This window comes from Callithrix jacchus, chromosome 13, assembly GCF_049354715.1.
Source record: "Callithrix jacchus isolate 240 chromosome 13, calJac240_pri, whole genome shotgun sequence".
Taxonomy (NCBI): Eukaryota; Metazoa; Chordata; class Mammalia; order Primates; family Cebidae; genus Callithrix; species Callithrix jacchus.
The window spans coordinates 68,360,001-68,386,229 of record NC_133514.1 but is presented as its reverse complement, the minus strand read 5'-3'; the positions used below and the strand labels follow the sequence as shown (position 1 = coordinate 68,386,229).

The following is a 26,229-nucleotide window of genomic DNA, read 5'->3' as shown; positions in this document are numbered from 1 at the left end:
GTTTTGCAGGCAAGAAATAGACCAATCTTAGGTAGTACCTTATGAATGTAGGTGATGGATATAGAATGACTCATTAGATTGTCCATTCAGCGGTCAGGAAACAAAGTGTATTGACTGCCTACTCTGTGGACAACACTCTAGGAGATTTTATTCAGGTAAAATTTTTTATGGCATAGAAATAAACAGCCCCTGAACCCATAACATTGAGATCATCTAGATGCAGATACCTTCCCTGGAAGGTCTCAGTGGACTATATAGGGACGGACATGAGTTGGGTGCCTTGGAAGAGACTCTAAAATGTGAATGAGGAGAGTAAGCCTAATAAAGCTTCTCTCTCCCTGGGAAACTCACACACAGTTTTTTCAGTGTCTAATTTAAGATATCAATTTCAAGTGTGTAGAAAGACAAATTTTGAAGGAAATTTGTTAGGAAACAATTTTGAACTTAAATTATTTGTTGTTTTTTATTAACTTTAAACTTAAACATTATTCTTAGAAACAAAATTACTCTTTATTCATGAGCTTCAAGGTAGTAAATTCCTTCCACAAGATGTGTTTGGTAGGATCCATGGAAGTGACCCCAACTTTAACACTGAGTTTTGTTTTTTTAATGCATACTTGTCAGATTTTTCTGAAGACTCCACTCAATTGTTTCCTGGGTTTTGACTACTGGGGATATCTTTGAAAATAAATTGTTTTTTTGAGATGGAGTTTTGCTCTTGTTGCCCAGGCTAGAGTCCAATGGCATGATCTTGGCCCACCACAACCTCCGCCTCCTGGGTTCAAGTGATTCTCCTGCCTCAGCCTCCCAAGTAGCTGGGATTATTGGCATGCACCACTGTGCCCCGCTAATTTTGTATTTTTGGTAGAGACAGGATTTCGCCATGTTGGTCAGGCTGTTCTCGAACTCCCAACCTCAGGTGATGCGCTACCTTGGCTTCCCAAGTGCTAGGATTACAGGCGTGAGCCACCATGCCCAGCCAATAAATATTTTAATACTATTTTATCTAATATTTAAAGAGAATTCAATAAAAGATTTTAAAAATTGCTCAACTTTTTTGCTCCTTGATTACAAACTTAGTAGTAGCTTAAATTTATATCTTCATGGAGTTTAGGGTTTTATTTGTTAAAAAAATTTTTTTATTAGGTCATTCTTGCATTGCTATAAATAAATACTTGAGACTGGGTAATTTGAAAAGTGGCGTAATTGACCCAAAGTTCTGCAGCACTGGCACCTGCTCCACTTCTTGAGAAGCCTCATGGAGCTTTTACTTATGCAGCAAGGAAAGCAGGAACATCCCCATGGGATGAATGGGAGCAAGAGAGAGTGGCGGGGAGGTGGCACACACTTTTAAGTGACCAGATCTCATGGGAACTCACTCACTGTTGCAGAGACAGCACCAAGCCATGAGAGATACACCTCCATGACCCAAATACCTCCCACCAGGGGTCACTTTCAGCATTGGGAATTACAATTCAACATGAGCTTTGGAAGAGACAAATATCCAAACAATATCAATAAATATGCTTAAATAAATATTATTTTCTCCCTGGTACTATAAAAATTGCAACTCTCTCATTAAAGTATCTGTGTCCAGGTTCGTTATCAACTAGGTCTTTTCCTTTTTCTTTTTTTTTCCTGTTCAGTCAGTTGGCCAGAAGCAATCTTCTTTAACCCTGGTTCTATTCTGAATTGTCGTCCTTATTCCCCACCAACTGTGAGCAACTTGGTTGGCATGTAGTAGATGAGGTCTCACTCAGTCTCTCCTCCAGGCTGGAGTGCAGTGGCATGGCCACAGCTCTGCAGCATCAAACTCCTGGGCTCTAGTTATCCTCCTGACTCAGTATCCCAAGTACATAGAACTACAGGTGCAAGCTACTACACCTAATTTTTAAATTTGTTGTGGAGATGGGGTCTTGGCTACATGTATTGCCCAGACTAGTCTCAAAAATTCCTGGATTCAAGTGATCCTGTCACCTCTGTCTCCAAAAATGCTAGGATTATAGGCAGGAGCCACAACACCAGGACTTGTAACAGTTTCAAACCCAAGAAAATTATTCCCATTTTGGACCTTAGATCAAGTCCTGTCTCTCCCAGGGAGTTTTTTCTAACTCTTACGGACCATATTAATCTGTCACTCTCTGACACCTTCTGTCTTCTCTTTGCAATACACCAAAGTAGGCACTTGGTCCTGAACTACTTTACCATGTCATTTAGACAGAATACTTAAAACTGTTTAAAGTTTGTGTATTTTATTTCCCCAGTTATATTGTAATGCCTTGAGCTTAGGAATCATAGTTAATATCTCTTGGTTGTTGAGGTGTTGCCATGTGCCAGGCATCATGTAAAGTATCACATGGATTTTATCTCAGGACATTAACCACCACTGTAAGACAATAGTATCCTTTTAACTATCACAAGAATACAAATTAGAATATTGATACATTTATTTTTCAATGAGCTATTTGGGCTTTTCATCAGTAGTGGCTTTCATTACATTTCTACCATTTTCTTCCTCTTTCTTCAGTGACTTATTTTCTTACAAATTCAGAATTACTTAGAAAATGACTAGGCTAAATTAGTAGAATGTCTGAGTTATTGAGCATTTGTGGAAAGCTGCTGGCTTATTGCTTTCACTCACATAGAGTATCCATTTGCTTGCCAACAAAGTCCTGGTGCTACTGCTCCAAAATATATATTGCATTTGTAATTAATATATTCATTCTTGGAATGATAATATATATTGCTATAGTCCTTGAAAACAGCCTTTTCATTATAGCTAGCTTGAACCTTTTTACATGTTCTTACCTCTTCTCCCTTCCCATACTCCCAATCTTGTCACCAATGTGTGATTTTCTCGGTGTTATTAGTTGTCTCTTGGCATCCATGGGGGATTGGTTCCATGACGGAGCATCATGTGGATGCTCAAGTCCCTTATAAAAACACCTACATGCTCCCATATACTTAAATGATCTCTAGATTACTTGTGATGCTGAATACAATATAAATGCTATGTAAATAGCTGTCATAATGTATTGGTTTTTTTATTTGATTTGTCTTATGGTATTACAGTATTATTTTTTCAAATTTTTCAACCAGAGGTTGATTATAGATGCAAAATCCACAAATATGGAGGGCCAACTAATCTTTAAAGCTTTATCTAATAAACATTTGTTTAACCTTTGTTAATTGTCATGAAATTTAAATTAGTGGATTTGAGTTGAAAGAAATTTTAAAGTGGTTCCAAAGTCCACTTAAAAAGGTGAAAACTACTAACCTTTGACAAGCATCTTTGTTGTGCCAGAGAGTTTATATCGTATTTTATTCTGTCCCCATAATAATCTGGCAAGTAGAGTAATACAGGCAGTAAATAGTATCTTTAGTAAATAAGTAAGCATTAAAATTTACTATTTATTGCTGGCGTGCTACATGGTAGGCATGATACCAAGCATTTTTATATAATTCTCACTTTTCATATCAACTCGGTAAGTTTGATTATTTTTTCATTTGCAGAGAAGGAAACTCAGAGTCATTTAATGATTTGTCACATAACTAGCTATACAGCTAGTAAGTGTTACAGAAAGAAAATTCAAAGATTCTTTCCTACTAAGAATGCTGGATATATTTGGGATGAATACTTTATGGCATCATTGTACAATATCCTGATTTCAGGGTTGTGACCAAAACTGACACTGGTCCTTCCTTAAAGGCTTGAATTAGAGGGAGCTGAGAGCTATGGGACATCTGGAAAAATGGCTCTGTAACTTTGGCTTTGATGTTCCAAACATATAGCAATGATAGATAAAATATAAAGATAGAAAAACAAGTGGATTCAGTCAAGTCCAAAACAATTCTTCATCTTTGAGATCTAGAAACCCAGCAAGGAAACCAAATGATTATTAAGGCTAAAGCCAGGGGTCTGCTAAACATTTTCCAGCAATAGAAAGTGGTAATTAGGGTTTAATGCCTATGGGACAAATCCACACCCACTATATGAAGCAGGGCTTGGGAGGAACTTTCTTGTTCACAGCAAGAGACTGAGAAAAAATAGTTTTGTTGACCACTACCAGGAACTAGGTTTCTTACCTGGAGGAGCGGAGGAGTAGGAAGAAAGATACAGTTTTGTGACATAAAACTGAATTAGCCATGTGTTGCCTTTGTGGTTTACCTTGCAATGTGGTTTACCTGCTATCCCTGCAGCACAGCAGATAGACAGGAAATGCCCCTCTGAGACCCAGCTTGGGTACAGTAGACTGGGATGCCCTAGTAGAACCAACAGGAAATCAACTGAAAAGGGGTTAATGAGCACATAGAAAAAAAAATCACTACAAATAGGCTTTCAGCCAAGAGAACAAGAAGAAATTAATTATTTTGAACAGTCTGACAAAGACTTTGAAATAACTATGTTTAAAAGCTCAGAAAGATAAATGAAAGTATAATTTCCACTGAAAAGAGTGACAAATTATGAAGCAAATCTAAGCAGAAGTAAAACAAGAGCACTTGAATGTTTAAAACTAGAAATGTTGGAAATGAAAAATAGTCATTTTAAATAAAAGCTTTCCTAGATAGGATAAAACTCTGGACTGGTCAGTAGTGAAGAGAGAATCAGTGTTTTATGAGAGTACAGAGAAGATGATCCAGATCAGAACATGAGGAAACAAATGGATTCTTAACATATAAATGAAAGAGCAGTTAAAATACATGTAGGATAGACTGAGAGGCTCCAATTTGTGTCTAATAAGGATCCTGATAGAAGTGAATGGAGAGTATCTTAAACAGACTTAATAACTGAGTGATTTTAATCACTGAAAATTTTAAGAAATGAGAACATATATGAGATCTCAAATTGGTATTATTTTTATATTGAGCAAGACAAATAAACATAAATGTACAGTTTAAAACACAACAAAACACTGCGGAACATTGAGGACAAAGGGAAAATCTTGAAATAGACTAAGGGAATTTGAAGAGCCAACTCTATTCTGTGAATCTTAGTCAAGGGTCTGAGACTGGGAGCCTATGGCTAACATGGCTACAGACAGTTCCTTCACTCTCATAAGTTACTTTTCCTACCATTCCTGGCATTGTCAAAGACCAAAGCACTACGTAATTATATGGAGAGCCTTCTTTTGAAATGCACCTAAAATGTAATTATAAATGTACCTGCGAATGACCAGAGTATTAACTGTGTTAAAGTCCAGTGTATGAAAGACAGTAGAATCCTGTCTTGGTTACGGTGTTAACAACCTTTATGACTGTTGCCAAGTCACTTAATTAATCCATCAATGAGGATAATAATCCCTCCTTTATCTACTCTTACAGGATTGTTTCAAGGGATTTTTTTAAATACAAGTTTTTTATAGACTATATGAAACAATTTATAAAATTATTATTATTTTATTATACAAATGAATGTGAGCTATGGTTCCTGACTTCTTAAAGTTTATACATTAGATCTGTGTTAAAACAATAATCCACATGACCCCAATACCATTATCACATCTAGAAAAGGTAACAGTAACTTACCAATAGCATCTAATATCAGCTGATAGTGAGATTGAAATCTAAATTATTCTCAATTGCCTCAAAAGCCTTTTTATAGCTGTTTCCTCCCTCCTCCCCCAAATCAGGACCCACACATTACATTTACTTAAGTCTTTTTCAGTCTCTTTGATCTCTCCATTTTTTTCCCATGACGATAGGCCATTTCTTCTGAAGAATATTCTGGATTTGAAGGTTTTCTCCCCCTTATAGTAATAGTTGTTCCCCTTTTCAAAGACAACAGGCCATTTCTCTGAAAGAATATTCTGGATTTGCATTTTTATAGTAATATTTGTTCCCCTATCCCTGTATTTACTGAAAACCGGATTGTTGAGCCTAAAGACTTAATTAGATTCAAGTACCCTTTTTAGATAAGATCCTATATTGGTGATATATATTTCATATTGCAACTCATAAAGAGGCATGCAGTGTCAGGTCACTTCCATTCTTAGTGATATTAAGCTAAATAGTCTGAGAGTGATTACCATCAGCTAAATTTATTGTAAAGATAAATCTTTCTCTTTGCAGTGATCACAGGATGAAATTTGAGTATCTCAGAATAACCTTTCCTCTACTAGTTTCAGCATCCATTAATGATTATCCTGAACCATTTTATTTGGCATTGCAAAATGGCGAATATCTAATTTTATCATCCCTTCTGCTGTCATTCTTCTATAAAGAAAAGCTTTCACTCATCAAGTAGGCACGACCTACACTTCCTCCTAGAAAATGCAAGGTGCTTCTGACCCTTTCATTGCCAATTTTCAGAAAAAGAAATTGATGTAATAGTCACCTCCAATGGTAGCAACTTAATTTTTTTTCTTTTCTGTTTTTGAGGATTACTGTATGCACTGATATTTTTAATCCATTCAGTATTTTGTTAAAAGAAATCAAAGCAGTTTGATTTCTACAAAGTATAAGTTTTAATAATTATTATTTTAATTTACTTTTTAAAATTTGATAAGACTAAATGTGGAGTCTACGTCCTAATGGATGGAATGGAGGGGAAGATGGTTAATTAGAATAATTTTTAAAAACTACATATTATTAAGCATCTCCAATCATTTTTTTTAATTTATGAGATGTTCTTTTTAAAAAGTCTCTGAGTACTTTAACCAGAGTGTAACTGAAAACAAGAATGTCAAAAAGGCACATTTAAATTGTTCTCAAAATCAATCAAAAATAATGAGGTGCTGAGAAAAAGTTGTATCCTTGATAATTACATCTATCAGTATCAGAAAACAAAAGAGAACAATCAGGAAATGACAATCCCACTCCCAAGTAGCACATTTAAAAAGGCTAATGAAAAAAAAAGTCTCTTTTAAAAATGTACTAAATTAGCATTTCAAGTAAATTGACAACTTAAGCGTTGATAAAGGCCAATCTGGGGCCCAAACAATGGAAGTTCTGTTTCTACTTTTATCTGCTTTTAAAAGAAATTATCTCACTTGACTTTTTTTGTTGTCTTTTATATAAATGTAAGTAATTGTCCTAAGGGAGGTGACAGTCCTTATGTACTCTGCAAGGGTCAGATCATACCTGGAGTATCAAGCTTCGTTTGGAGTTCTATTTCTTAAAACATTGACTTGGAGGTAGGTAACCAGGATGGGAGGTTATTCCAAGTATTTCTTACATTGTGCCCATATGTTCAGTCTGAAAAGGGGCTAATGTAATTGTCATATTAGACAATGGATTCAGCCTCTTCTTTGTAGCACCAGAACTTAGAGTTAGGGCCAATGGGTGAAAGTAGCAGAAAAGCAGATTTGGGTCTAGAATCAGGAAGAATTCTCTCATAATTCTAGCCATACAGAGGTGCAGTAAATTTACCAACAAGGGAATGAGTTCCCCAAGGCTGACACTGTTGAGAGGTTATAATCCATGTATTTAAAGATGGTGACAGGTGTACAGAGGTCTCTCAAATATTTTGTGAAGAATCTATAATTATAATGAGAGATGCTTGAAAGGTCATTTAACATTACCATTTTAAAAATTGAGGGTAAACATGAATTTTACATCATGGCTTTAAAAAGAAAACCCTTAACACATCCCAGTTTGCATATTATTGCTTTGTATTGGGGAAACGGAAAAAATATGGTGAAGCAGAGTTCAAGCTTCAGTATTTTAAAATCATGGTTCATTGTTTTTGATCACAATAAATTCTTATCTAGCCATAAATTTAGGAGCTTATAGATAAGACTATGGCTTTGTTAATAAAAAATATAGCATTTTAGACACTGTTTTGAGTGGAGAGAATTAATACTTGAATTATTAGTAGTGGCAAAAGCATTTTCATTCAATAATAAAAGAAAACTTACATGTGTCAGTTCATTTTGAAGATAGTAGTAAGTGCTGGTATTTTATTATTTTGGCTTTTCAAGTGATTTTATTCTTTATTATTAGACTAGGAAAAAAAGCCCTGGTATATTCTGCCAACATATTCATCAGTCATCATTTTTGGAGACAGTTTTCGACATATTGTATGTTTTACTGTGCTAACAAGAGAAAAGACTAGCCATTAAGTTTATGTTTCTTTGTTTTTCAGCAAGGTCACATATCAGGAATAATGCTAGAAGTATGCTAATAAACAATATATAATGTAGGTCATCAGGGAGTAAGAAATATTTTCTAACTAGTTCTAAAGGGAAATATTGTTAAAAAAGGGATAGATGTTATTTACGTAACACATGTTGCTCTATATGTCATCATCAAAAGCATCTTGTAAACAGCTCAATGTAGTAAATCTTCCTTGGTGATTGTCAGGGTGTTTGAAGTCCGTGTTAGATTTAGATTCAGCACATTCAGTTTGTGAGATGCCTAATGTACAAAGACTGTCAGATTATTTAGACGGCTTCCAATGGAAATATGCCTGTACTTCTGTAGTTCACAAGGAATATTGTCCACTGTTGTGGAAGAAAATATTATGTTAAATTACAATAATTAGGAAAAAATTATATTAATGCCATTTGTAATTTTAAATCTCAAATGAATTATGCTAAATGTTTGTGCTTAACTTTGATTCTGTTAAGTTCTAAAGAACCTCAGTTCCTTAAAATTAATTGTAATTTACAGGCTGGTACTTCCTTATTAACACCATTAGTAAAACAATTTTAGATGACTTCAAATGAAACAATAATTCTGTAAAAAATGCTTATAAGAAAATGTCATTTATGTGATTTTTACAAATGTAATTTTCTTATGTTTGAGAAATTTTAAAAGTGGAGTATTTTCATAATGGTTTATTTTGTATTCCAACATGGTTTTTAATTACAAATATTGTTTCATCAAAAAGGAATTTATGTAAGTATGTGTTCTGGAAAACACAACTAATACTCTATTTATTGGGTTCATCTAATAAGTACTAGAACTTAATAATGAAGATGTAAAATCGTAATGGCTGCATTATGATTCATAAATAAGAGAGCCTACTAGCATTTAGAATTGAAAGAACGTATTTCTCTTCCCAGCTGTACAGCACAGTGACATTAGGCAAATCTTTCTATTTCTCTTGGCCTCTGTTTCTTCATTTATGCTATAAGAATTATAATAAAAATCTTGCTCTATCTACTTCACAGGACTGTTTTGTAAGATGATAAAATAGTGTTAGAATTTTCATTATGATATTTTTTATAGGATGAAGTATATATTTAAATGCTAGCACTTAGCCACTTCTAAAACATCATTTAAATTGTAGAATTTAGCTAAAAATTACAGTCTCTAAATATTTTAGCTAGAATTCGTGAATCTTAACTTATTAGCCATTTTACTTATGGATATCTAGAAGCAACACCCCAGTTATTTTGGCCGGCATGAATTTGTGCCTGATCTTCAAAGACACTGGTTTCCGAAACTCTGTAGATTTTTTTTAATACTTCTGTTTTTTAAAAACTGCATTTCTGTAATACTTCTGGTTTCGAAAACATTTTGTTATTGAGTTTAGAGATCTTTAAAATATATTATGCCATAATTATGTGCTTCTGTTTCTTCTAAATGTCTGCAACTGAAAATACAGTATTGGGATCAAGCCGTAGGTCTAAGTAAGGAATTGGCCCTGTAGTTCAGTGTGTTGGTCAGCAACGTTAGTAAGACCAGCATCTCAGAAAAATGTGTTTTTAAAACAAAGAAACAATGAAAAGTCCATGTGTCTAAGTAACTCTGTTTATACTTGTTTTCTCAGAAGAAGACCTATCAATGCATCAAGTGTCAGATGGTTTTCTACAATGAGTGGGATATTCAGGTTCATGTTGCAAATCACATGATTGGTGAGTGACACTCTAAACCTTATTACAGAAAGATGTTTCTTCTACTTGTGTATATCATCATTAAGCAGAGTTAAAGATGAATTAATTGTTCAACCATCAATGGTTTTCCTCAGCATGATTGATTTTTTTTTATTTCCATTATTAGTCCTGATAAGGTATTAGCACATTTTATTTTCTGCAAGGGCTAGTTTAGACTTCTGCAGAGGATTATATATCTACTGCCAGTCAAAACACAGGTGATTAACAAATTAAACTTCTAATCATTTTTGCATTATTGAAAACTAACAGGAATGGTTAATGAACTGGATGTTAGCTTTCCGTAGAGTTTTAGAAGCGTTTTAATTTCAGAAGTTATTATGGTAATGGCACTGCTGTGTGTTGCTTATGCATCTTTGTATCAGAATCTAAAGTAGTGAGTTTTTGTGATAGGGAAACATAAATAATTTAAATAGCCATAAAATAGTTTTATATGTATGGTTTCAACAGCCTGGATATAATCATGATCATAAAGATCATGTAAAGAATTCTGTAATCCTTTTTTATTCCCCAGCAAATTTTTCATAGATTTTTATAAAAGTGGTTTGGGGAAAGATTTCTGAAGTCAATCCAGGCCAGTGTTTTTAGGATTTTGCATTTATCACATGGGCTAAAACCAAAAGAATTTTTTTTAACTTATTCATATTGTCCCATTATTTCTTAATTCCTCATGGGTTACTGCCTATGCTTTTTAATTTGATAAGCACTTAGTAATAACAGTAAGCGTTTTACCAGCCAATTAAACTTTATCAAGCAGATCATTTTTCTACTAGTAAAATGACAATTGCTAATACTTTATGCTATTTTTGTTACTCATTTGTGTTTTTCATACTATGAGTTTTTTATTTCATACTCACTTCATGGTATTTCATAATACCATAAATAAATATGATGTAATACTTAAAAAGTTAAATTAACCTCATACTCTCCTATTATCAAATTCTGTAAGACAGGAAAGAAAGTTCAACATTTTAGATTGTGAACTTGTTTTCAGGGGAAGCAAGTTTTCTTGTATACTAATTAGAAATATTCTAAAAATGCTTAGTGGAAAGTTGCTCACGCCTGTCATTAAAGCTCTAACAAAACTTCCATTTCTCTTACATAAATTAATAAAGATAAATTCAAAAGCATGTTGGAAAATTGATAATTTTTCAATAGGACTTTATAGTTTTCAAATGACAGATCTTTAGGGGGGTTGTTGCTTATAAATGACTAAGAGCTTATTTGTGCAAAATGGAACTTATGCATAGCAGCTAAAATATCAATCAATTTATCTCTATAATTTCCAGATTTAAGTACTAGTATTATTAGTGATTTCTCATATATTAAATCGCGTATTCTTCAATGTGACAGTAGCATTGACAACTTTTATGAGTAATTAGAAGATAATGGCAACATGTAAGAGAGATCCAAATGTTTCCTTGCAATTCCCTTTTGTTTGAGATTGTGAAAAATACCTTATATAAACTTTTAAAACTGCTTTTTAGTGGAGAGAAGCAGATGTTAGAAAAAAATGAATTCCTGCCAAAATGATAAATGTTAATATTTCCCATCTATTTCTTGAGTGACTGTGTTGGTGGCAGTCATTCATGATTCTTCCTCATGCTCCACTTTTAGATAGGCTTGAATGAGAGCAGTTCTTAGAAGTTTGCAGTTTATGGGAAATCCAGTGAAATTTTGTGATTATGCTTCTCATGAGCTCTATTCAATGTAAACTTATTTTTGTTTCTGGATTTATTATTTATCGCAGCACTCAGATGAATATGTTGAATATATTTTCACCGCAATGTTAATATTCTTTTGCACATTTAGAATTTAAATGGAATGTTCAGCATAACAAAACTTTTTGATTTTCTAATTTTAGTATCATTTTCATATAAACATTAATCAGTTTGTTCTGCCTTCTTTTTAAATTGCCTTATATCATTCTTATTTGTATTTATTTTATATTCCTTGCATCATTAGTGCTTTCCCAAGGCTTTTTACCTTCTACCTTATAGTGGATTAATAAGACACTCACCTCTTGGGACTTGAGCATTTAACAATTCACCTTTCATCAGAGAAGCACATTCCATTCCTTTTCACAGAGGGTCTAGTTCTTTAATATTCATGCCATTTTTAATAATAAAAATATGTAATTCTCTTGCACTTGAGGCCTAAACAAATGAGTAGCATCCATTTAATTGTTGTATGTGTTGACCATGCTTCCAAGTCCTTACACCCCATTCGCACTGTTAGTATCTAGAGAGAGAGAGTGTAAAAAGGAAGGGAGTTACAAAGGCTAAGACACCCCTTTTAAAATTCCAGTATGCTATTTAGTCTTTCAAATGAGGCAGACAGCATTATTTTGTTGGCCAAAATACCTCCATTGAGGGTAGGTATTTTCAGGCTGTGTATCTGTGTGTGTTTTTTGTCTAATCAAAAAATAATCTCAACTAGACATTTAGTAGGGGAAGGAGGATTAGAGACTATCTGAAAAGCCTCTTACTCCTTTTGTTAAGAGGGTATATAGTGTTTTTGCATATTTTGTTTTACATTTCAATCAGTGTAGAGGAAGGATTGTGTCACCTGATGGAAAACAAGATCTACAGATGACCCAATGAGGTATAACTTTCAATTCCGTCTTTCCCCAAGTCATTTGCATTTGCTTCTATGTGGCACATATGTTTTTGTGCAATCTCAGTGTCAGGCAACCTCCATGCATCTTTCTGAATGTGCTGGTCTTAGGCTGTTGGCCAGGGACATTTGTGAAAGGGAAACCATCAATGTTTCTACCAGGTACATACCAGAGGTGCTCTTCTTAAGTGCAGTTTTACAGCAAAGTGTGGACACATGGTCTGAGTTGCAAGAATAATTACTCGATAAAAATGCACTAGGGAATTGACTTATGTCTATTAAGAAAAAAAAAACCTCCCTGTCCACCACATTTCAACACAGTTTCAGTAAGAAATCAGACCAGTGCCTATTCAGGGGTTTCTTTTCTGCTTCACACGCACACAAAAAGAGCTACAAAACATTTTAACAGCTTTCCTGGGGAAAAGATTTCCCTCTCTTAAGATCTGTGCCAATGAGAAAATTTTTCCTGTCTTCCTTTGTTCATTTCACATAGTTTATGTTGGCTTTTGACCTGAGAATACAAGAAACCATTGTGTATTAGATGCTTTAATTTCCAATTCATTCTTCTATTTTCTATCAGCATAGTAAATAATTATTATTATTTTCCTCTTTGAGCTTTCTGTTGTTATTATTATTATTGTTTGGTATGGATTATCACAAATAGAGATGAAACCAGAGAATTTAAATGTGTTTAATCCAGCAAAGGGATTGCCTCATATAAAATTATGAGGCTCAACAGTGTAGAGTAAATTTGTAAGTGCTCTGAATAAAGGGCTGTTAGGCATGAGATAATATAAAGAGATGACATTGCCAAGAACTATTTATGAGAAGCTTAATTTTTTCACTCTGATAATTCTTGACCAATAATTACCAGCCTCTAATTATCTATTTTAGTTAGAAAGAAATTTCGATCACTATGGAGGTTGGCATTGCAACTAGCGCATAAATCCCCAAAGAGGCAAATGTGTTCCAAACAGCCACAAACAACTGTCTCATGAAACGTAGTGAGCAAATTGCAAGCGGCTGGTGGTAGACAACCAGCAGTACAACTCACATCGAAGGCCAGTCAGCCTGACAAAGGAATGATCAAAGGGGAGAAATACCATTATCCTTGGAATTGATTACAATAGTTACAGGCTTTAGAGGAGAAGTAGTCAGGGTATAGCTATGGCCATTTCCAGCTCTCCCTTTCAAAGTTTATGGATGGGGAATATGAAGAGAATAGGTACAAACCATTCACCTAAGGATTATTTTTTAAAATATACTTAGAAATGGTTACTTAAAGTTTCGTTTTTTTCATCTGATTAGAAAGACCAGAGTTATAATGGCAAAATTGTGTCTGCATGTCAGAATGCCCCATTTTGTAGAAGATAGGAAAATTCAGAAATAGTCACTAATAAACGTATCCTAGATGGATCCAGTGTGATGTTAAAGCATTTTGGAGAAGCAAATATATGTATCCCTTAGAAAAGCAGAACTAGAATTTGGGACTGTAAAGCATAGCTAATAAGAGAACACTGATGCAAAGATACTGACTTTTTATTTATATCTCTAATAAATACTTGGTACTTTATAGATAATCATGATTTTCAAAAGACCAGGAAAAGATTAAGCTCTTCTACAGCATATGTGGGAAGATATGTACTCTATGTGTTGTGTTACCCGTGATATATATCACTGATGTCAAGGCATAAAGAATGAATGAATCCGTTTGGAACAGTGTGGTGAAATTTTAGTCTGTTCTTGTGGCAGGTGGCATCCATACATTCTACACTTTGTTTGGTGCCCAAGGTCACAAATGGCATTCTTTTCCTTTCACTTCTTTAGTGGGTGTTACTATGTAACTAATCTTCATTATAGTTTTGCAACATTCAGTATCACCTCTGAAGCAGTTCAGCTTGAGTGCACTTGCTTTAGAGTAGACTAAAACCAATATTTTGAAGTCTATAGTAGTTTTGGGTTTTTTAAGGGAAAATATCCAAATATATGGATCTTTGCATAGGAAGAGAAAAGTCCATGTTGCCCTTTAAACTCTTTTGCTTTCATTGACTGTTTTCGAAAGAATGAATAGAAATGGATCAAAAATAATGCCTATATGTGCGGGTATACGTATGTGTTTGTAATCTCTGTGCTGTCCTAAGAAGCTCAAAATCATTGAGAGTTTTCCATTTATTCTAAATGAGAAGATGACTGAACCCTTTTTTAAAAAAAATGATCTTTCTTTGATTGCTTACAAAATTCAGAGAACTAAGAAACAAGCATTTGGTGTTACAAATGATAAAATACTGGCTTATTTCATCAAGAGCTGGATTAAAAAAGATGAAATCTGGGCAGTTTAATGGTAACGGAAAGCTACCCTCATGTGGGCAATGCTGGCTTATTTGAAAAGCCCATAAAGGGTTTCTACATGGACCATACAAAAGGGATACTTTCTCTTTAATAGCCATCTGTACAGGAGAGATGAGAAGTGGGCCAGGTCATCTCTCCTCAGCTGTCATGATATTAACGTAGGTAATGGAGCAAGCTGGGCGTTCTGCTGGGTGTTGTTTTTCATAGATGTTCATCGATTTACACAGATAATTCTATTTATTTCTTAGAGTTGGTCCAAGTGAACCAGGCAGAATAACAAACACCAAAGCATTTCAAATGACTTTATCTTTGTTTATAACGTAACTTTTGTCTAAAAAATGGTGTCACACCTACTGTGCAGATGGCTGCATGATTTGTAAACCAGCCAAAACATTTAAACAAATGTGTAATCTGGGGATAGATTAAATAAAGGATAAAATGGAGTGTGGGCCACAAATTCTAATAATCAGATGATTTTAAGTTGTGTGCAGTGTGGAGTGATGGTCACAGAGATAGCAGGGAACGCTTGCCAATGACAGCAAGGTGCCTTATAGATCTCAGGATGGAGCCTGTGGCCTGGTAGGCCTCAGTTTGAGAACCGCACATTTGCTGTACAGCTGGCAGCTCTGTATGGGGACATCAGATAAAACTTATGTAAAATGAAGTGTTATTGCTTAGGATGAAATTGTTCAGAGAGGGAATTTGCAGACAGTAACTGAAAACAGAATTCATGGCACCAATGAAGCAGACTGTAAATATGAAGAGGGTTTAATTATCTGCACAATTTAGCAAAAATTCAAGATGTATTTAGAAAGGACATACGCAGGCATAAATATAACATAGCTGTACTGCTTCCCGAGTGCAAAGAGGGGCCACAGGAACTTACCAAGGCGCCATTTGATCAACCTTCCTAAAAACAAAGACAATTCAAAAGAAACTCAAAGAAAAAAATGACTTTTTGGAGGAAGGCAGTTTTTAAGAGCTCATCTTAATTATTTGGATTCTCATTTCTTAAGAAACTTGGGTTGAAAATCTTCAGGTCATTCAATTTCAGGGTTAAGCTGTTAAAAGACAAATCATGTGTTTAGCTTACGTCTAACAGCTTTGATTTACAAGAATGAAAAATACTGGCGGTTAGTGTACTTTTTAATTTATAAACCCCAAAGATAGCCTGCTAGACATTTCTTATGTTGTTAATTTTCTGTGAGGCTGAGGATTGTGACTGAGCCCATAGATGTAAGATTTGGTGCCTTATTACTCTTTAGAACACACTGCCCCTAACGGGGTCTCAGAAAAATGTTCTCAAGGAGAATTGCTGGATGCCAGTCTGTCTTCAGAGACGCTAGGAAGAGAGGTCCTACCAGTTGGGTAGGGCCATGTAACTGGCTGACATACAATGGTGGGGCTTCCAGCCCTCATTTTGTCCCCGCCTTTGACTTCCTGTAGAATGTACCACTAACGTATTGGTTTTTCACTTGCTCTTTGATATGTTCATTATCAGCTGTGGGTATCTGTTTCTGAATGAAGGTTGCAAAGCATTTCTGAATGGAGTGCACAAAAAGTCATCAGCAATACCTAAAACAGTATAGATCCCTGCACATACACCTTTGCCCATGCACACACATGGATCGTGACCTATTTCCACAGAATCAGTTCGCACACATCAAAGGAAAGTCTCTGATGACCTATTTCCATAGGTTATTTCCTAGTTTCAGGGCCATTAATAGCAGTAAACAAAGGAAAGGGAGCCAATATGGAGAGTGGGTGTCGAACTTCAGCTGCTCATATTGTTGCATTTGGTGAGCTGATGGGGTTTCGTAGGTCACCTTTAGAATTATGCCTATGACAGCAGTAGCTACCTGCCAAGATTGCAAGGTATCTCACAGCTCTCAGGATGGCGCCTGTGGCCCGGTAGGCCTCAGTTGGAGGGGTACACATTTGCTGTACAGCTGGCAGCTCTGTATGGGGCAGCCGTGTGGGCTGTTAGGGAGCTGGAAAGGAGACAAGCATGAAATTTCTTCTAACCCCAACTCTGTTTTTCTGTACTGTTGGCTGCTTCTCAGTTCCTTGACAAAAAAACCAATCAGGCACCCTTTAATCCGCCTGTGATTACCACTGGTATAAAAAGAGAAGCATAATGAGGAAAAATGCCTCGTTTTGTTGCCTTCAAAAGCCAACAAATTGGAGTTAACTTGACAGGAAGTGGCTTAATAATTAGATTATTTATTTATTCCTGACACATATCCCCCTGTTACTAGTCTCAGGAGACCCTGTAGATGGTACGATTTTCAAGCTGCCATTACTTCGCTGTCTTCTGTGAACAAAGAAGCTACTGTCTATCAGTCAATTAAATGCAGTCTTTAAGCAGAGGCTGCGAAGTCCTCAATGGAGAGAGCCCTGGGACATTGTGGCTGATGATTCCTTTCTCTGTACTGTACATCACACTCTCAACTGCAGTCCCCACAGAGATGGAATAAAGTCATGCATTAAAATATCACTTGTTGATTTGTTTGCTAATGAAGAGCCATTGAAATGTTTGTGTATTTCTATTACAAAATTGTTGATAAAAGGGCCTGCTTGCTGGCATATATTAAGTCCATCTGCTGTGAGTGCTTATTTAAGAGTTATTAAAATTAAAGTCAACAAACAACAGAATAAAAAAAAGACTCTGAGATAACAAGCGTTTTCTTAACATTTTCATCAAATTAAGTGAATCAAGGCAAGAGAAATCGGGAAATGGTGTCATTTAAGTCCATGCTTACATTGCATTAATTCAAACACCTTTTTTCTTGGACATAAAAATGTAAGTCTTTTTCAGAGTTTTTGGGAGCTACATCTTTTAGATGATTTAGAGATTATGATCTCTCTTCATTCTTTAAGAAAATAATGTTCTTAGAAATTTTACTTTTTTCTTTAAGATAAGTGGCATTCTTCTAGCGATTTATCTAACTGAGCAAGCACTTGTACACGTTTTTCCACAGAGCATAGTGAGGCTTTTTAAACCAAACTAATAAAACACCTGTGAGACATCCGTATCAGATGCAGTCTTGCAGCCACATGGAACATGCGGAAGGATGACTTTTTCTCTCCATTTGTTCTTCTTCATGTTTTCTTCTTTTTTCTTTTCTCTTTTTTTTAGAATGACTTTATTTCCATTTACGTAAGTGGTGGGTTTTGAATCTCTTAATTCATCAACTTAGTACCGTAGAGTGTTTACTGTGTATAAGGCATGTCTTTGCTGGAGTGCTCTGGGCTTCCATTAATTGCCTTTATATTTTAAGAGTACATCTGTTATGGAGCTGAAGGTCTAGAGGTGGAAGGCTTGGATAATATTCTGACAGCTCTCTGATGAAATATTTAGCTATGGCTCTGCTATTTAAAGGCATAAATTTGGAATATTAAACAGAGGCCACTGAACTTTGAAAAGAGTTCCTTCTTTTCATCAGACTTTGTAAAGAGTAAGTAAGGTTTTAACTATAGTTTTCATGATTATCTGACAACAGGCTGTAAAGAATTAATTTAAGCCATCATCAGATGGCTGTATTTCTTATTTCTACCCTGTTATTCCAAGTCATTTTGTTAGAAAAAGCTTAGATACTCGGAGGTGTTCTATAATAGAAAATGAATTTGAAACCCTTTCATTAATTGGTGATTAATATATTTCAGGATTAGTTTAAGCAGGGCTCTACCTCCTGCCCAGTCAAGTATGTTCTGGTTAATATCCAATTATCTGCACCTTCGTAGTTATTATGTCTTAATATTTCGGATATGATAACCAGAAACTTGAGAGTAATGCTAATGAGAAGCATAGAGCAAGAATTAACCAATGACATACTCAATGATCCTTGGTGAGGAGAGAATCTCTTTCTTTCCCTTAACACATTGCCTCGGCATCTTTTGAGCACTGACTGAAAAGTAAGACTTTCAATTACAGCAGGCAAAAATTAGAAAAATCAGTCTTTCTCTCCTTTCAGTCATATTAACCTGAATTTGCAGTGTTACATTTACCTAAAAACATTGTTTCAGTTCATTTTATGGAGGATAAAAATAGAAAACAGAGAGCCTGTTTATATTTTCCAAACACAGAACATCTCATATTCTTTATCTTTTCCTTTTAGCAAAGCCACAAGTTGTTAAACTCTCAAAGGATGTTTTAATCCAGATTAATTTGGGATCCCCTTAGTATTTCACTAAGGAAACACTTTTTCCTGCTGCCTTTTCTTCTCTTTCTCTCCAAATTTATCACCATGATGCATTCAGGTTTCACCTCTATTTATTTTTTTTTTTACAGGTCAATTCACTTTTGAACAATCTGACTTAGCTCCCATAGCAGTGCCAGCTAGGGTGGGATGCGCTGCTTCTAACCATGTAGCTTTAAATAGTGACTTTGTGCATTGCCCCTTCATATGCTGTATTGTAATGAAGCAACATCAGTAAATTGCAGTGAAGGGTGATTGTTGCACAGGGATGACAACTACACCTTGGGGTCCATTTGCACCAGATTATTCTTTTTATTGTTATTATTACTTCCCATCTTCTTTACTCTCTTGCTGCCGAACTTGCTGTTGGCCACCAGTGCAACCCAGAGGGGATCTTGAGGAACACTGCAGATATCATTGTTTTCTCTTATGTACATACAGATCTCCCTTCAGTTCCAAAACTGCATACCCCGGTGGTTTTGCAGTTCTTTACTGATGCTTCTTCACTTTGCTGACTTCATTTATAAATGTCTCGCATCTTCATCTTCTTAAAAGAACACATTTTCTATAAATAACAGAGACACATTTCTTTTCACCCATTTTGTGTAGACATTATAAATCTGTAGTCAAAATGATCAACTCTTGCCCATCCTAATTTGTCCCTCTCCCCAGAGAGGTTTAATAATTTATTTTAAAATAGAGGTCTAGATGGGATTACTTCTTAAAGAAGAGATTTGTATTTTCAATATCTTTTTAGGTTTCCTTAAGACATAGATAAAGTCATAATGAATATTGTATACACTAGTTATTTTCTTTACAAAATAGCATGTTTCCTGCTCCTGACCAACTGGTTTTACCCAGTAACTAATAGCAAAATAATGTGGATTGAAGTCAGAGATCCTGCACTGTTATTGAAAAGAATTGTGAACAAGCTTTAACCAAGGAATAATTAGATGTGTATTTGAGGGAACTATTACTCCTTTTGTTGTCATAATTTTAGTACCTGTGTCTGTTTGTTTTTTTCAAGTTGTTAGTGCAGCTGTTGTTTTGTTTTTCTGTCTCTGAGGCTGGGCTATGGCGCAGCATTCAAACTAAAATCTAGGATTAGAACTGACACACCTTCAATTGAACTATCAAGTCTTTTAAAACTGCTTGGCCAGTGACGCCAGTCCCACACTATTCAACCACACATACATCCGATTGTGGGCCAAAGAGCATTGATTTTTAGCTGTCATTTCTAGTGCCCATACTGTAGAATTGAAATTTAAACCTTAATCCACTCAGTAATGCAATTAATTTTTAATGTGCAGTAATACTAATTGAAATAGCCTGAATTTAGTAAGTCACCACAAGACATTTTCAAAAGCAAGAGTCTCCACTGAGAACTAGGAGGACAGATAATCATTGTTACCATGTTTACAGAATAAATGCGCACTCTGCAGGCCTCTGTAGAAAGGGGGTTTTCTTTGAATGAGTCTATATCTGTTTGAGAAGAGAAATACATTGTCAAAGAGAATTCCTGCTTTCTACCTACTGTAACAGGTTAAAATAGTCTATTAACTTATTTAAAAGGCACAATTTAAGTTAGAAATATCTTAATGTACATAAAATGATATTCACCCATTTTTTTAAAATAAGCAGTTATGAGTAGGTGCAAATGAATCACCTGCCAGCAGTGTCATGGTCAGGCAAGAGTCTCGGTGGGTAATCTCATTATATAATATGTATTTGAGACATTATTTCCAGATTCGATTAATACATGTGCTTTATCAGTTGTCTATAAATCTGTTACCTTGTTCTGATGTATTTTTGAACCAAAAAATATATCCTCCCCTATCTATTTCAAAGCTGTGTTCCTTTAGCGTTTATATGTTTTTTTCAAAATGGCCTTTTAAATGTTTTGTGAGGCTCTTTTTTTTTCCCTAGCCATAGTAAAGCAAATTTTGAACAGTAAAATCAAGTAAGTTTTCAGTCATTTCTACACTAAAAAGGTTCTCCAACCACATTTATCTACTAGTAAATGAGGACTTTTTAAAATACATCAGTTCTGCTGATGAATGGGCTTGCGGAGTGTTTCAAATGAGCACCAGCATTAAGTTGAAGAAGGCAAACCCTGTATATCATGCTTTCATGGCTCTCACATTATAGTATTTAATAAGCTGATAGTGCTGTTAAGTATTTAGTAAAGGTTTCCTTATAACCCTACCATCTATTCAAATGGGATTTTAAGACATTTTTGCAGCGCATAAGAAAAATGATGCTGGAGAATTGGAGGCAGTTGTAGCATGGCTTATTTCCTAAATGAAGTGTAGGGTAACGTGGTACCCATGAGTTCAGCAGATTCACAGATTCACGCCTACAGAATACCTCAACCCAATTTACATTCTTTGGATTAAGGGTTCAAACTGGCTTTCATTTTGTCACTAAATCGAAGTGCTTTTAGCATGAATTACATAGAGTACTAACTAGACATTATAGCATGTTAGTAAGAAGACCTTGTGATTATTTTAAGTTGTCCTAACATCAGTTAAGCTTTATAATAAATATATATATATTTTTCCTACAGAGTAGGGGAAGGGGAAGAGAGAGAGATGAGGGAAAATAAATTTATGGTCCATTCATAGCATATTATCAAGTCAAATTGGGGTATAGTATATTGAATCTTTTTAGCCTTTAATTTGGGTATGCTGGAGCAAATAATGAGTATTAGACAGATATTGTTGTACACATGGATATAATACATAATGGATCATCTTTATCAGTTTTTTCTTATACTATTTGATAGTTATCCAAATAACAGTAATTATTCTTTTAATCTGGAATGAAAATTGGTATCTAGGAGCCTCATGCAAAAATATTGCCAGTAAATACTATGCTGATTTCATTGACTGCCATCATATTGATAGGTTTGAATTCACATTTAAACCTTTCCATGCTTAACAGTATTATTAGTTTTGAAGGTGTAAAGATAAAGACCAGTCGTTTGTTCAGATTTCTATGAAATGTGTGTTTGATTCTTCTAGAAGCCTATTTGCTAGGCTCTAATTTTCCTCCTATTCTATATGCAGCCAGTGACCACAGTATTCATTCAAACTGCACAGAGACACGTCTCATCTGTAAAACCCAGCTTACTGATCCTATTTGCTATTTGTATTCTCCTAAGAAGAAACATAGGATTCATTATGATGCAGTGGAAGTACATTTTGTTTTCAGATTTTATCATATATATGTTCATACATACATATATGTACATCACATGTATGTCCATATCAAGAATTTCATAATAAAGAATGAATAAAGGAGATAGCTTTAGGTACACATGAAGGAGAGGGGAAGGAAAGCGAAATGGGCATCACATATGGGTGTGTTTAATATGCAATGCTTGATGTATGTTGACCCCAGGTTACAAGAGTAGAAAATCCCATTTTCCAGCTTGTTTCAAATATAGTAAAAATGCTGCTTCAGTTGCTTTATGCTACTCACATTGGGGAAGGTGCTTATACTGTGATAATTATCATCAAGGAATATTAATGCGTTCAGCATTTGTAACCCAAAAACTCATTATAGCTTAAGCTGTGCATCATCTGTGAAGAGAGAACTTTGCCAGAATTTGCTCTTCACAGGGGTTGCCTCCTGCTTGCCGCGGAGTGGTCAGAGTACTGCAAGAGGTCACTTAGGCTATTTTTGAAAGCTGAAGTTTTGCAGTTTTGAATCACTACCTTCTGTCCAAAGAGCATATCATTCTTGCCTCAAAATTTCCTTCTTCTAATTGAATGCATGGTAAAGTGCAAATAATAATAATAATAAATAAGAGGTAACTGTCTCATTATGTGGAATTCAAGAAGGTCAGCACATGTATTCTATATCAAGATAATTGAAGTATTGGGGTCTTCTCTTCTGTCATGGAGCAAAGGGACTCATTTATACCAGTTTCCTTAATGCAGGTGCCCTTGGGTTTCAGAGAGAAATGCCCCCACTGGGGCTCCACATTACAGCCCTCTGGCTGGAAATTGTGTAAATAAGACTGCGGGGTCAGCCTTCCGTTTTGGGCACCAGCCTCTGTAATTAGTCTGTGACAGTCTTTTATATGAGCCTAAACTGTTCCTGGGATCATTCCTCATATATCTAAGACATCTATCTAATGAGTAGTAGATAATTTTGCATGTATGTTTCAAATCGTTCCCTAGGGGGATATTGACTCGATGGGAACTAGAATCTCTGGGTGTGTTAAGAATCTAACTTCATTTGATCAAAATAGCTGGTTAGGCAGCTCCATTATAAATTATAGGTGGTTGGTTTCCTAAGAACATTGTGCCCTCACCTGTAGTGGGGCAGTTTGTTGAAAGGGAGCTGTGTGTCTGTGATGTTTTTACGTGATTAAATCCCATTATTTCCCCCCCACTGATCCATTGCTTGTCATTTCCCATAAGTAACATTGCTCCATGCTGCATGTTATGGTTTGTGTAGGCCAGGCAGAGAGCACTAATACTCTGTTCTATCAGGCTGTCTGGCATTGTAGGACTGCTGTGTTTCTGAGGTCAAATTGTGAACCTGGCCTTGCTCCTGGGAGGACTAGAAAAATATGTTTCATAACTTTCCATAGTCCTAAGCGAAGAGGAAGAAGGAACAACATGAAGCCCATAGGCTCAGTTTAGATGAACTGAAAGGTTGGAATTTATCAAGCGGGGAGGCCGACCACTGTGTGGGAGATTTTCTTACTGTGAGGGATCACTTAGGTGGGTGCAGAATCCGTCCTGGCTGAGGCCTTTGGGGGATAGGGTAATCATTCAAATAGCCCAGCAGGCACAGACACACAAGCTGATAATCTGGAATAAGCCTGCTGAAATAGAAATTTACTTACCTGTTAAAATCACTTACATGAAGGAATACTGATAGAATGAATATTTGAATTCAGGACAGATACTGTAGGCTGCTTCACTGAAAGTAATTTGTGCTGTGGTTGTTGTTATTTTGAATGGGGCAGAACCTTTATTTTATGCAGCAGAGCACTAATGCCACAAAATGGATGGATTTCCTGAACCAGAGACAGGTTCTCAATCGTTTTGGGCTGGAATGCTGGCAGCATGGTGGAGAAATACAGTAGCAGCAGATCTTCTGTAAGGATGTAAACTTAATAATCTTTATGAATTTTGAGTAACTCATAACTCCACTTTCTCACCCAAAGAAGCATTATGAAAAGATTGCTTCTAAATCCTTCAGACAGTCTCTGCACTTATGATAGATGCCATCCTCTTTACCTTGAGGCATCGGAAATAAATGTGGGGTTTTTTTTTTCTGCAAGAGATAAAAACGTATATTTTAGAAGGAGCAAATTGTATTTTCATGTTTTAAGTTCACTATTTACACTTGATGTGGTGAGATCGAGATGTGGAAAGAATTGCTTTTGACATTATTTCTGTGTCTCCTGTATCCCAGAACCATGCATTATTATGCTGAAAGTACCATCACATGAGATACATGTGATGTTGGAAACCTGGCAATAGTATGTATAATATTGCATTCTATGTCCAGGGTGCTTAGGATAATTGTACTTCTTTAGTTACTAAAACAATTTAACTTACCTTATTAAGGGCACATTGACTGAACTACATGAGTATGTGTCTTTTAAGGAAAAATTATAACCTTTCAAGTGTTATGGGTTTGTTTAGGGGCAAACAAGAGCTTTCATTTCTAAATGAAAATGTTATTTTAACTTTCTCTAATAGTCTGTTTTACATAATCTCACTGTTGAACTAACACATGCTATGTTTAAAGTAAACTTTAAAGTATATACACCAATGGTCTTGTATGACCGATTTCAGAATTCTGATTCACATTTTCTCTCAGTAACTATGGTTTTCTATTTTTGTGGTCCTTTGTAACAAATTTTTGTAGTTTTCTTTGTGAATTTAACTGTGTGCATGTGCGTGTCCCATGCATATGTCTGTGTGTGTGGACGTACCCGCCATCGTCTCTTCCACCACACACCCACTGGCGCAGCACTCCCTATCTTGTGTTTAGCATGTTTCCAACAGCTTAGGGAGATGGTACAAAAGGGAAATGAAAACTATGGAGCTTATATTGGAGTCTGATGTTTGAAAGAGAGATATTGGAAAAGGATGTTTTTTGGCTTGGCTCCTTTTAGATGTAATTGCGCCTTCATTAGGACTTGGAAGTGTTTCCTATGGTTAAATTTAATCAAATAGCTCAGAATAACAAAATTGTACACTCAAAATTCCGTGACAGTTCTGTATAAGAAGTTTTCCTACTTTCAAGTGAACACATATACACACATGCAGACACATGTAAACACGAACACATCACTACCACCAGCACCAACAACAACAACTAGTTTGTAAAATGCTGTGTCATCTCAAACCTAACTCCTTAATGGTAGTAGTTTACTAAATGATCATGTATAGAAATCTAAGTCATAAGAGAAAAACTCCATCTCTACTGAAAGGACAAAAATTAGCCTGGCATGGTGGTGGGCACCTGTAATCCTAGCTGCTAGGGACGCTGAGGCAGGAAAATTGCTTGAATCCGGGGAGCAGAGGTTGCAGTGAGCCAAGATCATGCCACTGCACTCCAGCCTGGGTGATAGAGGGAGATTCTGACCTCATCACCACCAAAACAACAAAAAAAAGAGAAGAAGAAGTATAAGTCTTAAGAAATACATTTCAAAGGGTTTGGGGTTTGTTTGGTTTTGAACTTGGACAGGTGTCAAGCATTGATTTTCCTGAACCATGATATGAGGTTGTTATCATTACTTTGGTTATAAAGATGAGGAAACTGAGGCGTGAGCAGCTGGTCTCGACAGAGAAGAGCTAGTGTGCACTAGCATATGGAGAGAAACACACTCTTGAATCTCTCTATATCACTTTCAGCTTCGCACATGCAAAAGTTGCTCACTGTTGGAGCCTGTGCTGAGGTGTTCTTAGCAACTGCTTTGCTGTTATTGCATCAAAGCCTGATCTTGATATCATTTTTTTAGGCAATAAAACACCCTTGGTTCAGATAAAATTTAATCTTTTCGTTAAAAGTAAAGACTTAGCCTAGGTATTCTATTCTACTTCCTTAAAACAAACTACTTTGAAATAGCTAAGTGTTTTTCTCCATCAGAATTCTTTGGCAGTGGTGGGAAATAGGCAACAAAGTGACAAAAGGGGATAAATTCACAGTAAATAATCCTGAGTATGGGACAGGGCTTTCCATGATACAAATGTGTG

General features: G+C 35.6%; 1 protein-coding gene across 6 annotated transcripts in view; it reads left to right on the top strand.

Annotated features, from left to right (window-relative positions):
* The window catches only part of ZNF521 (zinc finger protein 521), a 294,182-nt gene that overhangs the window by 150,705 nt on the left and 117,248 nt on the right, over positions 1 to 26,229 (top strand). For 4 of the 6 annotated variants that reach the window (XM_035270773.3, XM_035270771.3, XM_054244075.2 and 1 more), the window contains one exon: positions 9,716 to 9,800. In XM_035270773.3, the coding sequence (XP_035126664.1) occupies positions 9,716 to 9,800 (85 nt within the window). The remainder of the gene's footprint in view (positions 1 to 9,715; positions 9,801 to 26,229) is intronic. The other 2 variants (XM_078347914.1, XM_078347913.1) reach the window with 1 other exon arrangement.